The following is a 12,632-nucleotide window of genomic DNA, read 5'->3' on the forward strand; positions in this document are numbered from 1 at the left end:
AGAGGGATGGACAAATGGACAAACAATAGAGAGTGGCCTTGGCCGAGAGGGAGCGTGGGAGGACGGGGGAGAAGCATCGGGAGGAGGATGAGAAAAGGGGGAGAAAGAATGTAGGGTGGGAAGGGTTAGGTAGAGCAAGAAAGTGGGGGAAAGGGAGGGGGAGAAGGGAGTGAAGGAGTGAGGAGGGGAGAAGGGGAGAGAGGGGGAGGCAGGGGAGCATGGGGGGCCGGGGGGGAAGGAAGGAAGGAAAAACCGTGGCTCAACATGGAGCCTGGAGTTCAGGCTGAAGCTGCAGCTCGTCCCGTTGTTAACCACAGAGTTCAGAGCATCACGTTCCCTTCCTGGGCCTCAGTTTTCTCATTAGTGAAATGGGATTGACTTCAGGGTTTCTCAACTGAAATGATGGGGCCAATCATCCCATCCTTGGATTGGAGTTCCCAATCCAAGGGAGCTCTGGTTTTCCAGTCAGAGGTTGGCCTTCTAAGGAGCCATAATTTTGCTCTTTGAAAATCTTGGTCTCTTGGGAAAATCAGATCGTGGACACATGGAAAGAGTGGGGACCCCAAGCAGGAGGACCTGGCACTTGGAGGAATATGAGGAAAACACATTTGTACGAAATAGTGCAGAATATGAGTGAGAAAATGTCACCTTCTACTAAACAGCAGGATACGCACATGTCCCTAAAGGACGGTCATGGTCATTAAGGTTAAAGGAAACTGATGTGAGGAGTGAGGGGAGAGGGGTGGCCAGATGCTGACAGGCCTGGGTTCCAGCCCTGGTCTCACCTCTTATTAGCTGGGTGACCCTAGCAAGTTAATTGATCTCTCGGAGCCAGAGTGTTCGCATCTGTAAAATGGGCGCAATGATAGCACATACGTCACACACGTGTTCAGTTCCTGGCCCTTACAGCCCTCGGTATATGACAGGAGATGTGATTACCATAAGAGAGGAGAGCCTTGGAGAAGTCTCCTTGGAGAATTTAAGGACGCCAACAACTAATCCTCCACAGTTGGCTGTTCAGAGAATGTCTGTGAAGCCACGATGACCGGGGACAGGGTCTCCTCCCTGCCTCACCCCTGGTAGAGCTCTGTGAGCTCTTCTCTGCCAGCTTTTGAAAGCAGTGGCAGGTGACTTCTTCATCAGAGGAGGAGCCCGAGACCTTGCCCTTGCCAGTCTCTAGCAGGACCCTTTTCCTCTCACCTGTCCACTGTAACCTTTCCGCCCACAATGAATGGTATCTGAATTACTCTGTGGGAAGGAATTTAGGGGTGCTGACCGCTCATAGCCGAGGTGTCTTAACAGACACTTTCCAGGACACTTGGTTATTTCTGCCGAAGGTTAGAGATCCCACCAGAGCACCGGCTGCCACCACAGATGACAGAGCCTTAACAGCGCCCAGAGCCTGCCTGAGAGTCCACTCCCCAAAGACCATCCTTCCAGCATCATCAAAAGTGCTGGGGGTAGGGCTTCCCTGGTGGCGCAGTGGTTGAGAGTCCGCCTGCCGATGCAGGGGACACGGGTTCGTGCCCCGGTCCAGGAAGATCCCACATGCCGCGGAGCGGCTAGGCCCGTGAGCCATGGCCGCTGAGCTTGCGCGTCCGGAGCCTGTGCTCCGCAATGGGAGAGGCCACAACAGTGAGAGGCCCACGTACTGAAAAAACAAAAAAAAAACAAAAAAACACAGAAAAGTGCTGGGGGTAGAGCTCAGGGAGCATGAATTTGGGAGAAGCTCCTATAGGTAACCTGATACACGCCTTTGAAATTCAAGGTTCTGAGCTTCACTTGGCAGGCACGGTCTATGTCTACCTTATAGCCCTGGAGTAGTTTCACCAGGCCTTTCCCAACATACACACACACACACACACACACACACACACACACACACACACGCTTCATTGTCTTGAAGCAAAAGAAAAATTAGAGCTGGAGCTTCCTATTTGCTGGGCAGGATACTCCTACCGGTAAGAGCTTGGAAGAGGTCAGAAAAGAAGCTGGAGAAATAGTCAGGGGATCTGAGAAGCCTCACACTGGGGAGGAGGGCTTATTCTCGTGTGGCGGACACTCGAGAGGCTCGGATCGGAGCCAGAGCAATGACTGGGGGAAGCTCTGGGCTGGCTGGACTAGTGTTTTTCACACATGCTCTGTGGAGTCCTGGGGTTTCAGGGAGGGGGCCCAGAGTGGGGCAGCAGGAAGGTATTAGGGTTTGGAAGCTCAAGTATCCCAGAGATTAGCAGGTACCCAAGGGAAGGCACAGAGAGGGCCTGTGTGGGACACTAATGCCAAGCTCTGTATTGCCACGGAGAAGTGCAGCTGCCTACTTACACTGCCTTTAAGTTTTTTTTTTTTTTTTTTTTTGCGGTACCTGGGCCTCTCACTGCCACAGCCTCTCCCATTGCGGAGCACAGGCTCCAGACATGCAGGCTCAGCGGCCATGGTTCACGGGCCCAGCCGCTCCGCGGCACGTGGGATCCTCCCGGACCGGGCACGAACCTGCGTCCCCCGCATCGGCAGGCAGACCCTCAACCACTGCGCCACCAGGGAAGCCCTGCCTTTAAGTTTTTTTAAAAAATGAATGTACTATTTTTTTTACAAAAGTTTTAGGTTTACAGAATATTAAGCAAATAGTACAGAGAATTCGCATGTATCCTCTCTCTCCCGGCTTGTATTTTCCCCTATTACTAACATCTTGCATTAGTGTTGTACGTTTGTTACAACTGATGAACCCTTATTATTAACTGATGTCCACAGCTTACGTCGGGGTTCACTCTTTCTGTTGTATGATTCTATGGATTTTGACAAATGCATACTATGGTATATCCATCATTACAGTATCCTACAGTATAGTTTCACTGCCTTAAAAATCCCCTGTGTTCTCCCTATTCATCCTTTCCACCCCTGCCCTCTCTCCCGGCAACCACTGATCTTTCTACCTGTGTGCATAGTTTTGCCCTTTCCAGAATGTCATAGCTGGAATCATACAGTATGTAGCCTTTTCAGACTGGCTTCATCACTTAGTGATATGCATTTAAGTTTCCTCCACGTATTTTCATGGCTCAATAGCTCATTTCTTTTTATCATGAAATATGGATGTACCGTTTGTTTTGTTTTTCCATTCACCTTTTGAAGGACATCTTGGTTGCTTCCAGTTTTAGGAAATTATGAATAAAGCCATAAACAACCATATGTAAGTGTGGATGTAAGTTTTCAACTCATTTCGGTAAACACAAAGGAGCATGACTGATGAATCGTATGGTAAGAGTATGTTTAGTTTAGTAAGAAACCACCAAACTGTTTTCCCAAGAGGTTGTGCCATTTTGCATTCCCATCAGCAATGAATGAGAGTTCCTATTGCTCCACCTCCTCACCAGCATTTGGTGGTATCGGTTTTATTTTATTTTAGCCATTCTCATAGGTGTGGAATGGTGTCTCATTATTGCTTTAATTTGTATTTCCGCAATGACATATGATGTGGAGCATCCTGTCATACACTTATTTGCCACCTGTATATCTTCTTTGGTGAGGTGGCTGTTCAGATCTTTTGCCCATTTATATATGTTTTTCAAATATTTTCTCCCAGTCTGTGGTTTATCTTGTTATTCTCTTAACAGTGTCTTTCACAGAGCAGCATTTTCCGTATGAATATAGTCAAACTTATCAATTTTTTCTTTTGTGGATCTACACTGCCTTTTAAAACACCAGCGTAGCCAAACAGAACACACCTTGCCGGCTGTTAACCTGGGGCCTAGGGGCTCACACAGGAGATGTTTCCTAAAGCTAGAATACAAGCCAAAGTGCTGGCCCTGAGGGCCAGGTTGGGGGATGTGAAGAGGCCCAGGGAAAATGTCAGCCAGGTGGTGGACAGCTCTCTGGTTGGCTGTTTTGTTTTGTTTTAAGAATAGTTTCAGATTTAGAGAAAAGTTGCAAAGATAGTACAGAGAGTTCCCGTATACCCCAAACCCAGTTTCCCTCATTATATAATCTTATATTAGTGTGGTACATTTGTCACAACTAAGGAACCAATACTGATACATTATTATTAACTACCGTCTGTCCGTTATTTGGATTTTCTTAGTTTTTCTGATCTAGTTCCTATCCAGGATAGCACATTACATTTGGCCATCATAGCTCCTTAGGCTCCTCTTGTCTGTGACAGTTTCTCAGAATTTTCTTGCCCTTGACAGTTTTGAGGAGTACTGGTCAGGTATTTTGTAGAATGCCCCTCGACTGGGACTTGTCTGACATTTTCCTCATGACTCAACCAGGGTTATGGGTTTTTGAAAAGAAGACCACAGAGGTCATTGCCATTCTCATCACATCATCGGATCGGGGACACCGTCTGGCAACCCTCTCCCCAACCCCTTTTAAAAAGCTCTATTTCACGTTTCCAACCTGAGAACTCAGCTCCTGCTCAGACCCAGGCAAGGACCGTTCCTTGGCAGTCAAGGCCGAGGCCCCACTCATGCTGGCCTGGTCTCTGCCGTGCGGACAGCGGGCCTGTCTCAGGGATGGAGGATGGATGAGGCAGGTGTGATTGGCTCTACTGCCCACACTGTGCGGTTGGAAAGAGACAGTAACGTGGGTCGCATGAGAAGGAACCTGCCTTCAGAAGGTGTGTGTGTGGGAAGTGTAGTCTGTGCGGGCTCATGCCATCACTCAGGGACACTGGCTCTGGGCGTCCTCACGGGAGGCTGCCCACATCTCTCCTGAGTCTGTGCCAGGACAGAGTCACTAACCAGAGGTCCCTGGGTCCTGGCAGGCTGACTCCCCTCTGCCTGACCCAACATCCCCTCCACAGTTCCCCCTTCCCTCTTCCCTCCCACTATTGCCAACCTCTCCTTCCTACCCAGCGGCAGGACCAGGGCTTGCACAGTTTGGTTAAACTGCTTCTCTTGTCACTGTTGCAGTAGGTCCACTGGCTGTCAGAGCCGGAGGGAAAGGGCTGGGGGTGGGGGGAGGGGGCGCGGTACTCCAGTAAAGCCTGAGAGCCACTGGCCTGAGTATTTTCAACTAATTTAACAGTGAAAGTCACTCATCTTCCCGGATCATGCAGCCTGCACTTAGAGCATCAAGACTGGGTTGAGGAGAGGTAGGGCATCTTTTCTGGGCAACCCAACCCTGTCGCAGGGTTCTCCCCTTACCTTTTGTTAGAGAGAAGCTGGGACCTTTCTTGCTGGGATTCTGGCGTCTGGGGAAAGGGTTTCATGTGATTCAGTGAATTCACTGCTGGGGAGTTTACCTGTTGGTCCAAGAGAAAGTTTCACGGCGTAAGCATGAATCTAATGACATGGGGAAAATGTCTTTGATGTTATTTCTTAAAGGGAAAAAGCCAGCTAGAAAAGTTGGTATGTACATGTGTGGGAAAAAAAAATAAATCTAGATGTAGTCATGACCTTAATGAGGGGCATCAAAACATTCTCTTTGGATGGCAGGATACTGGGTAATGTTTGATTTATTCTTTGTGCTTTTCTATGTTTTCTAAGTTCTCCAAATTGAGCCTGTATTATTTTTTAAAGTTAAGAAAAAGTGTTTAAAACAGTTCCCCACAAGTCCTTTCTGGCTTTGCTTTCCCTCGTCCCGAAGAGATGCTGGCAGAGTCAGGAGCAAAGCATTCATCATGCATCATGCATGTGGGGGCAGCTCCACCAGGGTCCCGGAAACCTTGCGTGTCTCCACACAGGTCTCCTGAGCGGTGATTAAACCCCAGCTGATCTGAGGCTTAGTAGAATGCCCCATGCTTCTCCCAGAACATGAGAGCATAGGAGGCTTGTGAGCAGCTGCTGCCAGGCCATTTCCCACTTCCTCCCCATCTCGCTCAGAGGCCACCATGGGGCAGTTTCTCATCACCTCCTATGTTCTAATGAGGGTTAGAGGCTTTATGTCTGCCCCACTCAGGGTACATCCGCCGGCTATAAACTGGCTTAGTGGCTGCATGGAATTGCTACAGGGCACCCCATCATCCCCGCTGTGGTCACCTGGTCCCTTCTGTTTCAATGACGTCCTGTGGGGTGGAGGGCACAGGGAGCTGACACCTTGGCTACCCTGGCTTTCACTGTCTACACGAGTAACAAATGGTCTGAATCCATCAGCCTCGACTGGACTCTTCCTGGGTCACATGGGATGATGGGATAACCCTGGATAACCCTCATCGCTGTCCAGCGGCTGGATGCCACCGGTGGCTGGGCACCGGCAGTGGCTGACAGTCTCACCCACTGATGACCTCCCGAGGGAGGCTTCTTAACTGGAGAGCAGGGGCACTGTGAACGTGACTGGGAACCAATGACATCTTTATTCTTCCTAACTTCTACCTGAAATTTAACATTTCTTTCGATGATTAAACGTAGACAACAAACCACAGTAGAATGGGTGGTACCAGTGACTCCGTCACCAGTAGAAATTACAGATATTTTCAGATCACATTACAGTTGTTGCAGAAATCTTGAAATATTGTGTTCAGCACTACTTTGAAATTGTGGTAAATATTGATCCCCTCAGATCTTATTAATTAATGCATCTGTAAAATGGTATACATATTACTATACCATAACTTTGCTGCTAAAATATTGTGATAACTGTATTTCCATCTTATTGGTTTTATTTGTCATCTTGTGTATTTAATTTTATCCAAATATGTTTCTCCATTGTCTGGTCACGAGGCCACTCGGTAATGTATGGGTTACTGCTCGGTTGTGTCCTTGGGACACTATCTTCTCTGGCTCTCAGTTTCTTGTCCTTAAAATGACACAATCAGCCTGTTGGAGAATCTCTAAGGGTTCTGCCAGCCACACAAGTGGTAGGATTATGTGTATGTCATCTCTTTTATTATACACAGCTGAGGGGTCACATGAGGACAGTTGGAACTGGGGGTGTGTACTAACATTTCTTAACAGGTTATTTTAGCCTTCATAATATTATAGAGAACTTCTAGGAATTCGTCTAGGAAATATGGAAAAATGTATCTTCAAATACTTTTCTAGTGAAACGATCCCCAAACAACCTAAACATTAAACAATAGGAGATTAAATATATTAGAATAAATCCATATGCTTGAACAGTGACAGCACTGGAATGATGTCATGGAATCATGCCATGGAAGAGGTGGTATGCTGGACAACTAAGTAAAAACAAAAGCCGTTTGTGATACTTGAAGACTAATATGATTCTATTTTTATAAAAGCATATGGATGTATATGCATAAAACTATAAAATAATATACTCCAACATATTAATATCGGTTATCCTTAAGTGGTGGGGTTATGGTGATTTTACCTTGTGTTTTTCTGTATTTTCTAAAATTTATACTATATATATATATACACACATACGTACATATATATGACTGTAATAAAGAACAATCAGTGTTGTCACTACAACTCAGGAAGCAATGGTGGCAATCCATCAGCTTGGGGAGCTACACCTCCCACCCCCTACATTTCTATGCGTCAGACACTAGCAAGGAAACAGTGAGCCCCTGACCACTCACGTTCCTTGTTACTAAAACAAGCCCTCGCTTCAGGAGGTACGGGCTGAGAGCACGTGCACTGTGGGTCTAAGCCCCCATTCTTTTTCCTCTGCTCCCCCCCACCATGGGGCTGGGGGTCTGGCCCCTCCCTGGCTGCCCTGACATTCCTCAGGCCTCAGCAGGAGGGCGAGCTCTGGGGCAGTGAGGGGCATGGCTGCCAGTACCTGCAGGCTGGTGGCCTCCTCTGCCCACCAGGCTTCAAACTCTTTCTGTAGCTTCACCTTGGCTTTGTCCATGAGTAGCTGCAAGTGCTCAATCTCCACCTTCAGCGCCTTCAGATGCATGAACATTGCTTTATACCTGCAGTGGAGTCAGAGAGGAGTCTTGAAAGTCACTGGCAGGGAGGGAGGGCTCTAAAGAGACTGGTGGCGGCAGGGCCTGAGCCTCAGAAGCCTGGCCACGCAGCCTTGGTGCCTGGGGCTGGGACCTTACAGTTGCCCACCCAGGCCAGAGTATGGCGCCAGCATGTGAGCCCACAGCCAGGTATTTCTGTCCAGTGGGCCGTGGGGCTGTGTGTGTGAGATGACTAACCCCTCTCCGAGAAGGATAAGTACCATTACTGGGCACTGAAGGGCAGGCATTGCTCGAGGCCCTTGCCGTCTATAAACTCATTGAATCCTCTCCACAGCCCTATGAGGAAGGTGCTATTATCATCATCTCCCCCTTTACAGATTTGGAACCTGAGGCATGGAGAGGTTAAGGAACTTGCGCTATAGCACCGAGCTAATAAACAGAGGAGCCAGGGTTTGAACCCAGGCCATCTGGGGGTGGGGGCAGTGTGACAGGGTACGCTCAGGGTACATGCCTAGCCAGCCCAGGGGTGGGTGGTGTGTGCTACAGTGACAGCATCGCCCCCTTGAGAGCAAGGAAGGTTTCTTGTTTGTTTTCCCCCAAACATCTCCATGGCAGAGGAGATAGCTGTTGAATGTCTAAATGAATGAATGAACTGAGAGGCTTGTATCAGTAATGACCAGATGTCTGTTTATGCTTGAGGTTCCTCGCTCTGCAGGTTAAATCATTCTGGGGCCCTAAATGGCCGCAGGAGGGTCTTATATTCTCTGGACACCTTGCAGATAAGGAGCCTCAGGAGAGAAGTGGGGGTAAGGAGGTCCTCCATGGTCATACTTCTGGGCTCCCCTAGAGGGCAGCAGCAGACAAGACTCGCCGCTTCCTGGGCTGCAGCCTGGGCGGGGGCTGCGGAGGCTGCTCTCCCTGCCCGATTCGGGGATCCCAGCGCTGGAGCCTGGCTGGGCCTTCTGCTCCCCACTCCAGCCTCACCCTGCCTCGGCTTCCTGCATCTCACGACTGCCTGCTGAAAGGTGGAACCTCCTCCAGCTATTTTAGGACCTGCTTCCAGAGTAGCTGCAGGCCTGGGATGGGCGTGGCCACCCTGCCCTGCCCCACAGCTCCAGGTGGCCCCGAGGGGCTGGGGTCAGGGTGTGTGTGGTGAAAAGAAAGGGCACCTTTTCTTTTCTTCCTCCAGTTGTGATCGCAGCTTCTCTTCCAGCAGGTCTGGCGTCGAGGGCACGGGTGTGTTTTCTGAGATACCTGGAGAAGGGAGATGCTGATGGTTCCCTCCAGCAAGGAAGAAAGGTCAAGGGAGAGTGTGATGTTTAGAGCGGGTGACACAGTCATCGTGCGTCCCTGGTGAAAGGGGACCCTGTGAGTCCTTCTGGGGCCTTTGGATGGGCACTTGCTTTACCCACCTCCTCTGGGTGGCAACCTCTGCTCGGCTGAGAGCCCCAGAGGAGGGTTCCATGATTATGCTCCAACCACTGTCCCTCCCACTGTCCAACATCTGTCACTGGAAGGGAATTCTTCCTTATATCTCTACCAATCCTTTTACCATGGAGTTCACTCATTTCCTCTTGAGTCCCCAGGGAAGATGCAAAACACCATTTCCCCCTCCTCTGATACTGAGCCCTTCATAAACCAAGAAGGCATCACTAAAACGGCTCACATCTTACTTTGCATCAGCTGAGGTGCCGAATTCTCCAGCCTCAAATCATGTCTCCCGTTTTTTGTTTTTTTGTTTTTTTTTTGTGGTACGCGGGCCTCTCACTGTTGTGGCCTCTCCCGTTGCGAAGCACAGGCTCTGTACGCGCTGGCTCAGCAGCCATGGCTTATGGGCCCAGCCGCTCTGCGGCATGTGGGATCTTCCCAGACCGGGGCATGAACCCGTGTCCCCTGCATCAGCAGGCGGACTCTCAACCACTGCGCCACCAGGGAAGCCCATGTCTCCCGTTTTTGACTTCCTTCTGAAGCAGTGGTTCTAAGCCCGATTAACCCAATGTGCACCCAGGGCTGAGAACCATGCTCAGACGCCCTGCCCACAGGGCCCTGGCAAGTCCTAGGTGAGGGCTGTGTCCCCAGACACGCCAGCTGTCACTGCTGGTTGCCGGGTTGCCTGCTCTGGCTGCTTGTGTGCTTGTCTGGAGCCCATCCTTTCCTAGCCTGGTGGGTGGGGTCTGTCTATCTTCCCAGGAGGCTCTCGGTGGTTGTACTGCATTTCTCAGCCTCAGAAGGCGTCTTAGGAGTTATGCAGCCCCACTTTTTACTCTTTGGAGGGGAGATGCTATCACACGCTAGGTGCTTTCTGGACATGATCAGACTTAATCCTTCTGGTACTCATTGAAGGTATTATTGCTCCCCTTTTACAGAGAAGGGCATGGAGGTTCAAAGAAGTTAACCTGCCCAAGGCCGCGTGGCTAACTTGAGGAACCTGGATCCAAATCCAGGTTGGTTTGGTTGCAAGGCTCTTGATTCAGAAATTCCTTCGATAACATTTCTGAGGATGGTCATCTGCTTTCTCCCCCCATACTGCCGGGGGTGGGGCTCAGCGCTTTACACTGAGCATACCTTGTTGCGGGCAGCTCTGTTTCCTCTTAATTGGAGCTGAGACCTGCCCCACTAACTTCCTTTCACCTCTCCTTTGGAGCTCTGGAGCAGCACAGTTTGTTCTCCTTCTTAACCTGATGGTTCTTTAAATACTTTAACAGCAACAGCAACAACAACAAAATACCACATGTGCCTGGAGCTTTATTCCCGGGCTGACTCTGCCTAATTCTCTCACCTAAGGGCTCAGTAGCAAGGTGACTTTCTAATCGATCTGAAGTACAGAGCCTGAATCTGGACATCATACTCCAGATAGGCCCGAGAGGGACAGGGTAGAGAAGAGTTCTCCTAGCCTTGAAAAATGTACATTCTATATCTCTATTGGAGGTGAATTACTAACAAGGACCATTTACTGAGCGCCTTCTATATTCCAGGTTCTGCCAAGTTCTACTAGACGCTGGGCTAGGTGGTCTACTCATCTTACTGCTAATTCTCAAGATAACTCAGCAGGGAAGGCATTACCATCTCATTTCAGTTAGATTCTGAGGCTCGGAGAGGTTGGTGAATAACTCAAGGTCACAGAGCTAATAAGTGGTAGCGCTGGGATTTGAACCCAATTTTTCTGGTTCCAAAGAGCTAGATGTGTATACCAGGCAGTCCCCTAGCACTGTTTTTGTTTTTCAGCAGCTTCGTCACTGTCATGGCCATGTCAGTTTGTCACTGTCTTCTATTAAGCTTGCAGTCAGCTTACACACGTTCCTATATTTATGAGTGGTTGTCAAACGCATTCTATTTCAGTGTGATTATCCTCTTAATCACAAATGCAATATTTCCCATTTATTGGGGGTTCAGCCTGCTGAGAGGTCCTTATTTTGGCATGCCTTATTCTTTCCCTTTTGGCTGCTTTTATGTCGTTATCTAACTCATTGATAAATACGTTAATCCGATCAGGATTCTGTTCTTTATCTGCCAGGCACCTGTTACTCTCTGTCTCTTGTGTCAAGTATCACCTGTCACTTGTAAACTGGCTGAGCAAGTGTCTCACTCATAGATACCATAGACTTCCCAGCCGAAGACTACGCTGTCCCCCATGCTGGTGCATCTTAGTGGCCCTAATGAGCCAAACTGCCTGTCCTCGTCACCCATGATCCCCCAGGCCTAGGCACCGGAAGCCCCTCGAGGGCAGGGTCTGGTCCCTCTGCTCTTTGTATCTCCCCAGTGCTTTGTTTGTTCAGACTCCACGTCCAGGGTGCCCTCAGTGCTGCCCGTGCTCACTGGCCCTTGTCGTCTCTGGGAAACGTGAGACCTGGTAAACTGAAGGAAGTATCTCAACACCAAACTGATAATGGTAGGACTTGAAATAGAATATTTCCTTTCCTAATGGTTTCAGAAATGGACACATGTATCTCCGAGTCTGTTAAAAAAGAAAAGCTGTGGCTCTCCTTTGCCCTTTTAACACTTTTTGACCCCATACCAAGGAACCCCCTGAGAGATGCAGTGAAGACCCTGCTCTGGGGTGAAGGCTGGGCCAGTGAGGAAACTGAGGCCAGATCAGGTAGGACCTTGAGGGCCTGGAAAGGACGCTGGCTTTGAGAGAGCTGAGAGGCTGGAGGGCGTTGCGGAGAGGAATGGTGTGATCTATTCCTTTGATGGCAAAGCCAAGTAGTTGTTTTGCTGGTCAAGACAAAGCTGCTCCAAACTGAAGCATAGTTAATGTGAGGTGGCGCCAGGGTGGTGAAAGGATCTGGGAAAGAAAGCTGGGGCAAGGGAACTTGGGCAGCCAGAATGAGGGCACAGCATACCCCCAAGACACAAGCTACCCGTGTTGCCATGGCAACCAAAGGGGCCTCTTGCCAAAGTGATGTTTGCTGAGTGAAATGCATTGTAACCTCACCAGGAGACGGCCCTGGCTGCTTCTGCTGCTTCCTGAGGCTTGGCTTATCAGCCGTCTCTCAAGAGAAAGAGGGGCTGGGAACTCAGAGGGAACCAGACAAAGCGGCTGAGCAGGAACAGAGGAAAAGGGAGTAAGTAAAGGGCAGTTGCGCTTTGCAGGTCTCCATGCCCACCGGGACTGGGGCCAGGGACAGAACCTCCCGTCACCTGACAGGGGGCACAAGGAGTCCTCCTTTCAAGCACAGGACTCTGGCTGGGACGGGAGCACCGAAGGTCATAGCCCTGAGTGGCCCATGAGGTCACACTGTGAATCTGTGTGGGCAGCTGGCTCCCACACAATACAGAAGCGAAAGAGAAGGGCTTCATTCCCGCGGCTGTAGATCTG

General features: G+C 49.6%; 1 protein-coding gene across 2 annotated transcripts in view; it reads right to left on the reverse strand.

Annotated features, from left to right (window-relative positions):
• Positions 1 to 12,632, reverse strand: part of KIF6 (kinesin family member 6) — a 419,445-nt gene that overhangs the window by 13,330 nt on the left and 393,483 nt on the right. For both annotated transcript variants that reach the window (XM_081246112.1, XM_081246111.1), the window contains exons 17-19: positions 8,983 to 9,067; positions 7,684 to 7,819; positions 5,139 to 5,236 (exon numbers count right to left, since the gene is read on the reverse strand). In XM_081246112.1, the coding sequence (XP_081102238.1) occupies positions 5,139 to 5,236; positions 7,684 to 7,819; positions 8,983 to 9,067 (319 nt within the window). The remainder of the gene's footprint in view (positions 1 to 5,138; positions 5,237 to 7,683; positions 7,820 to 8,982; positions 9,068 to 12,632) is intronic.

The sequence above is a fragment of the Mesoplodon bidens genome (assembly GCF_964165515.1).
Source record: "Mesoplodon bidens genome assembly, chromosome: 10".
Taxonomy (NCBI): Eukaryota; Metazoa; Chordata; class Mammalia; order Artiodactyla; family Ziphiidae; genus Mesoplodon; species Mesoplodon bidens.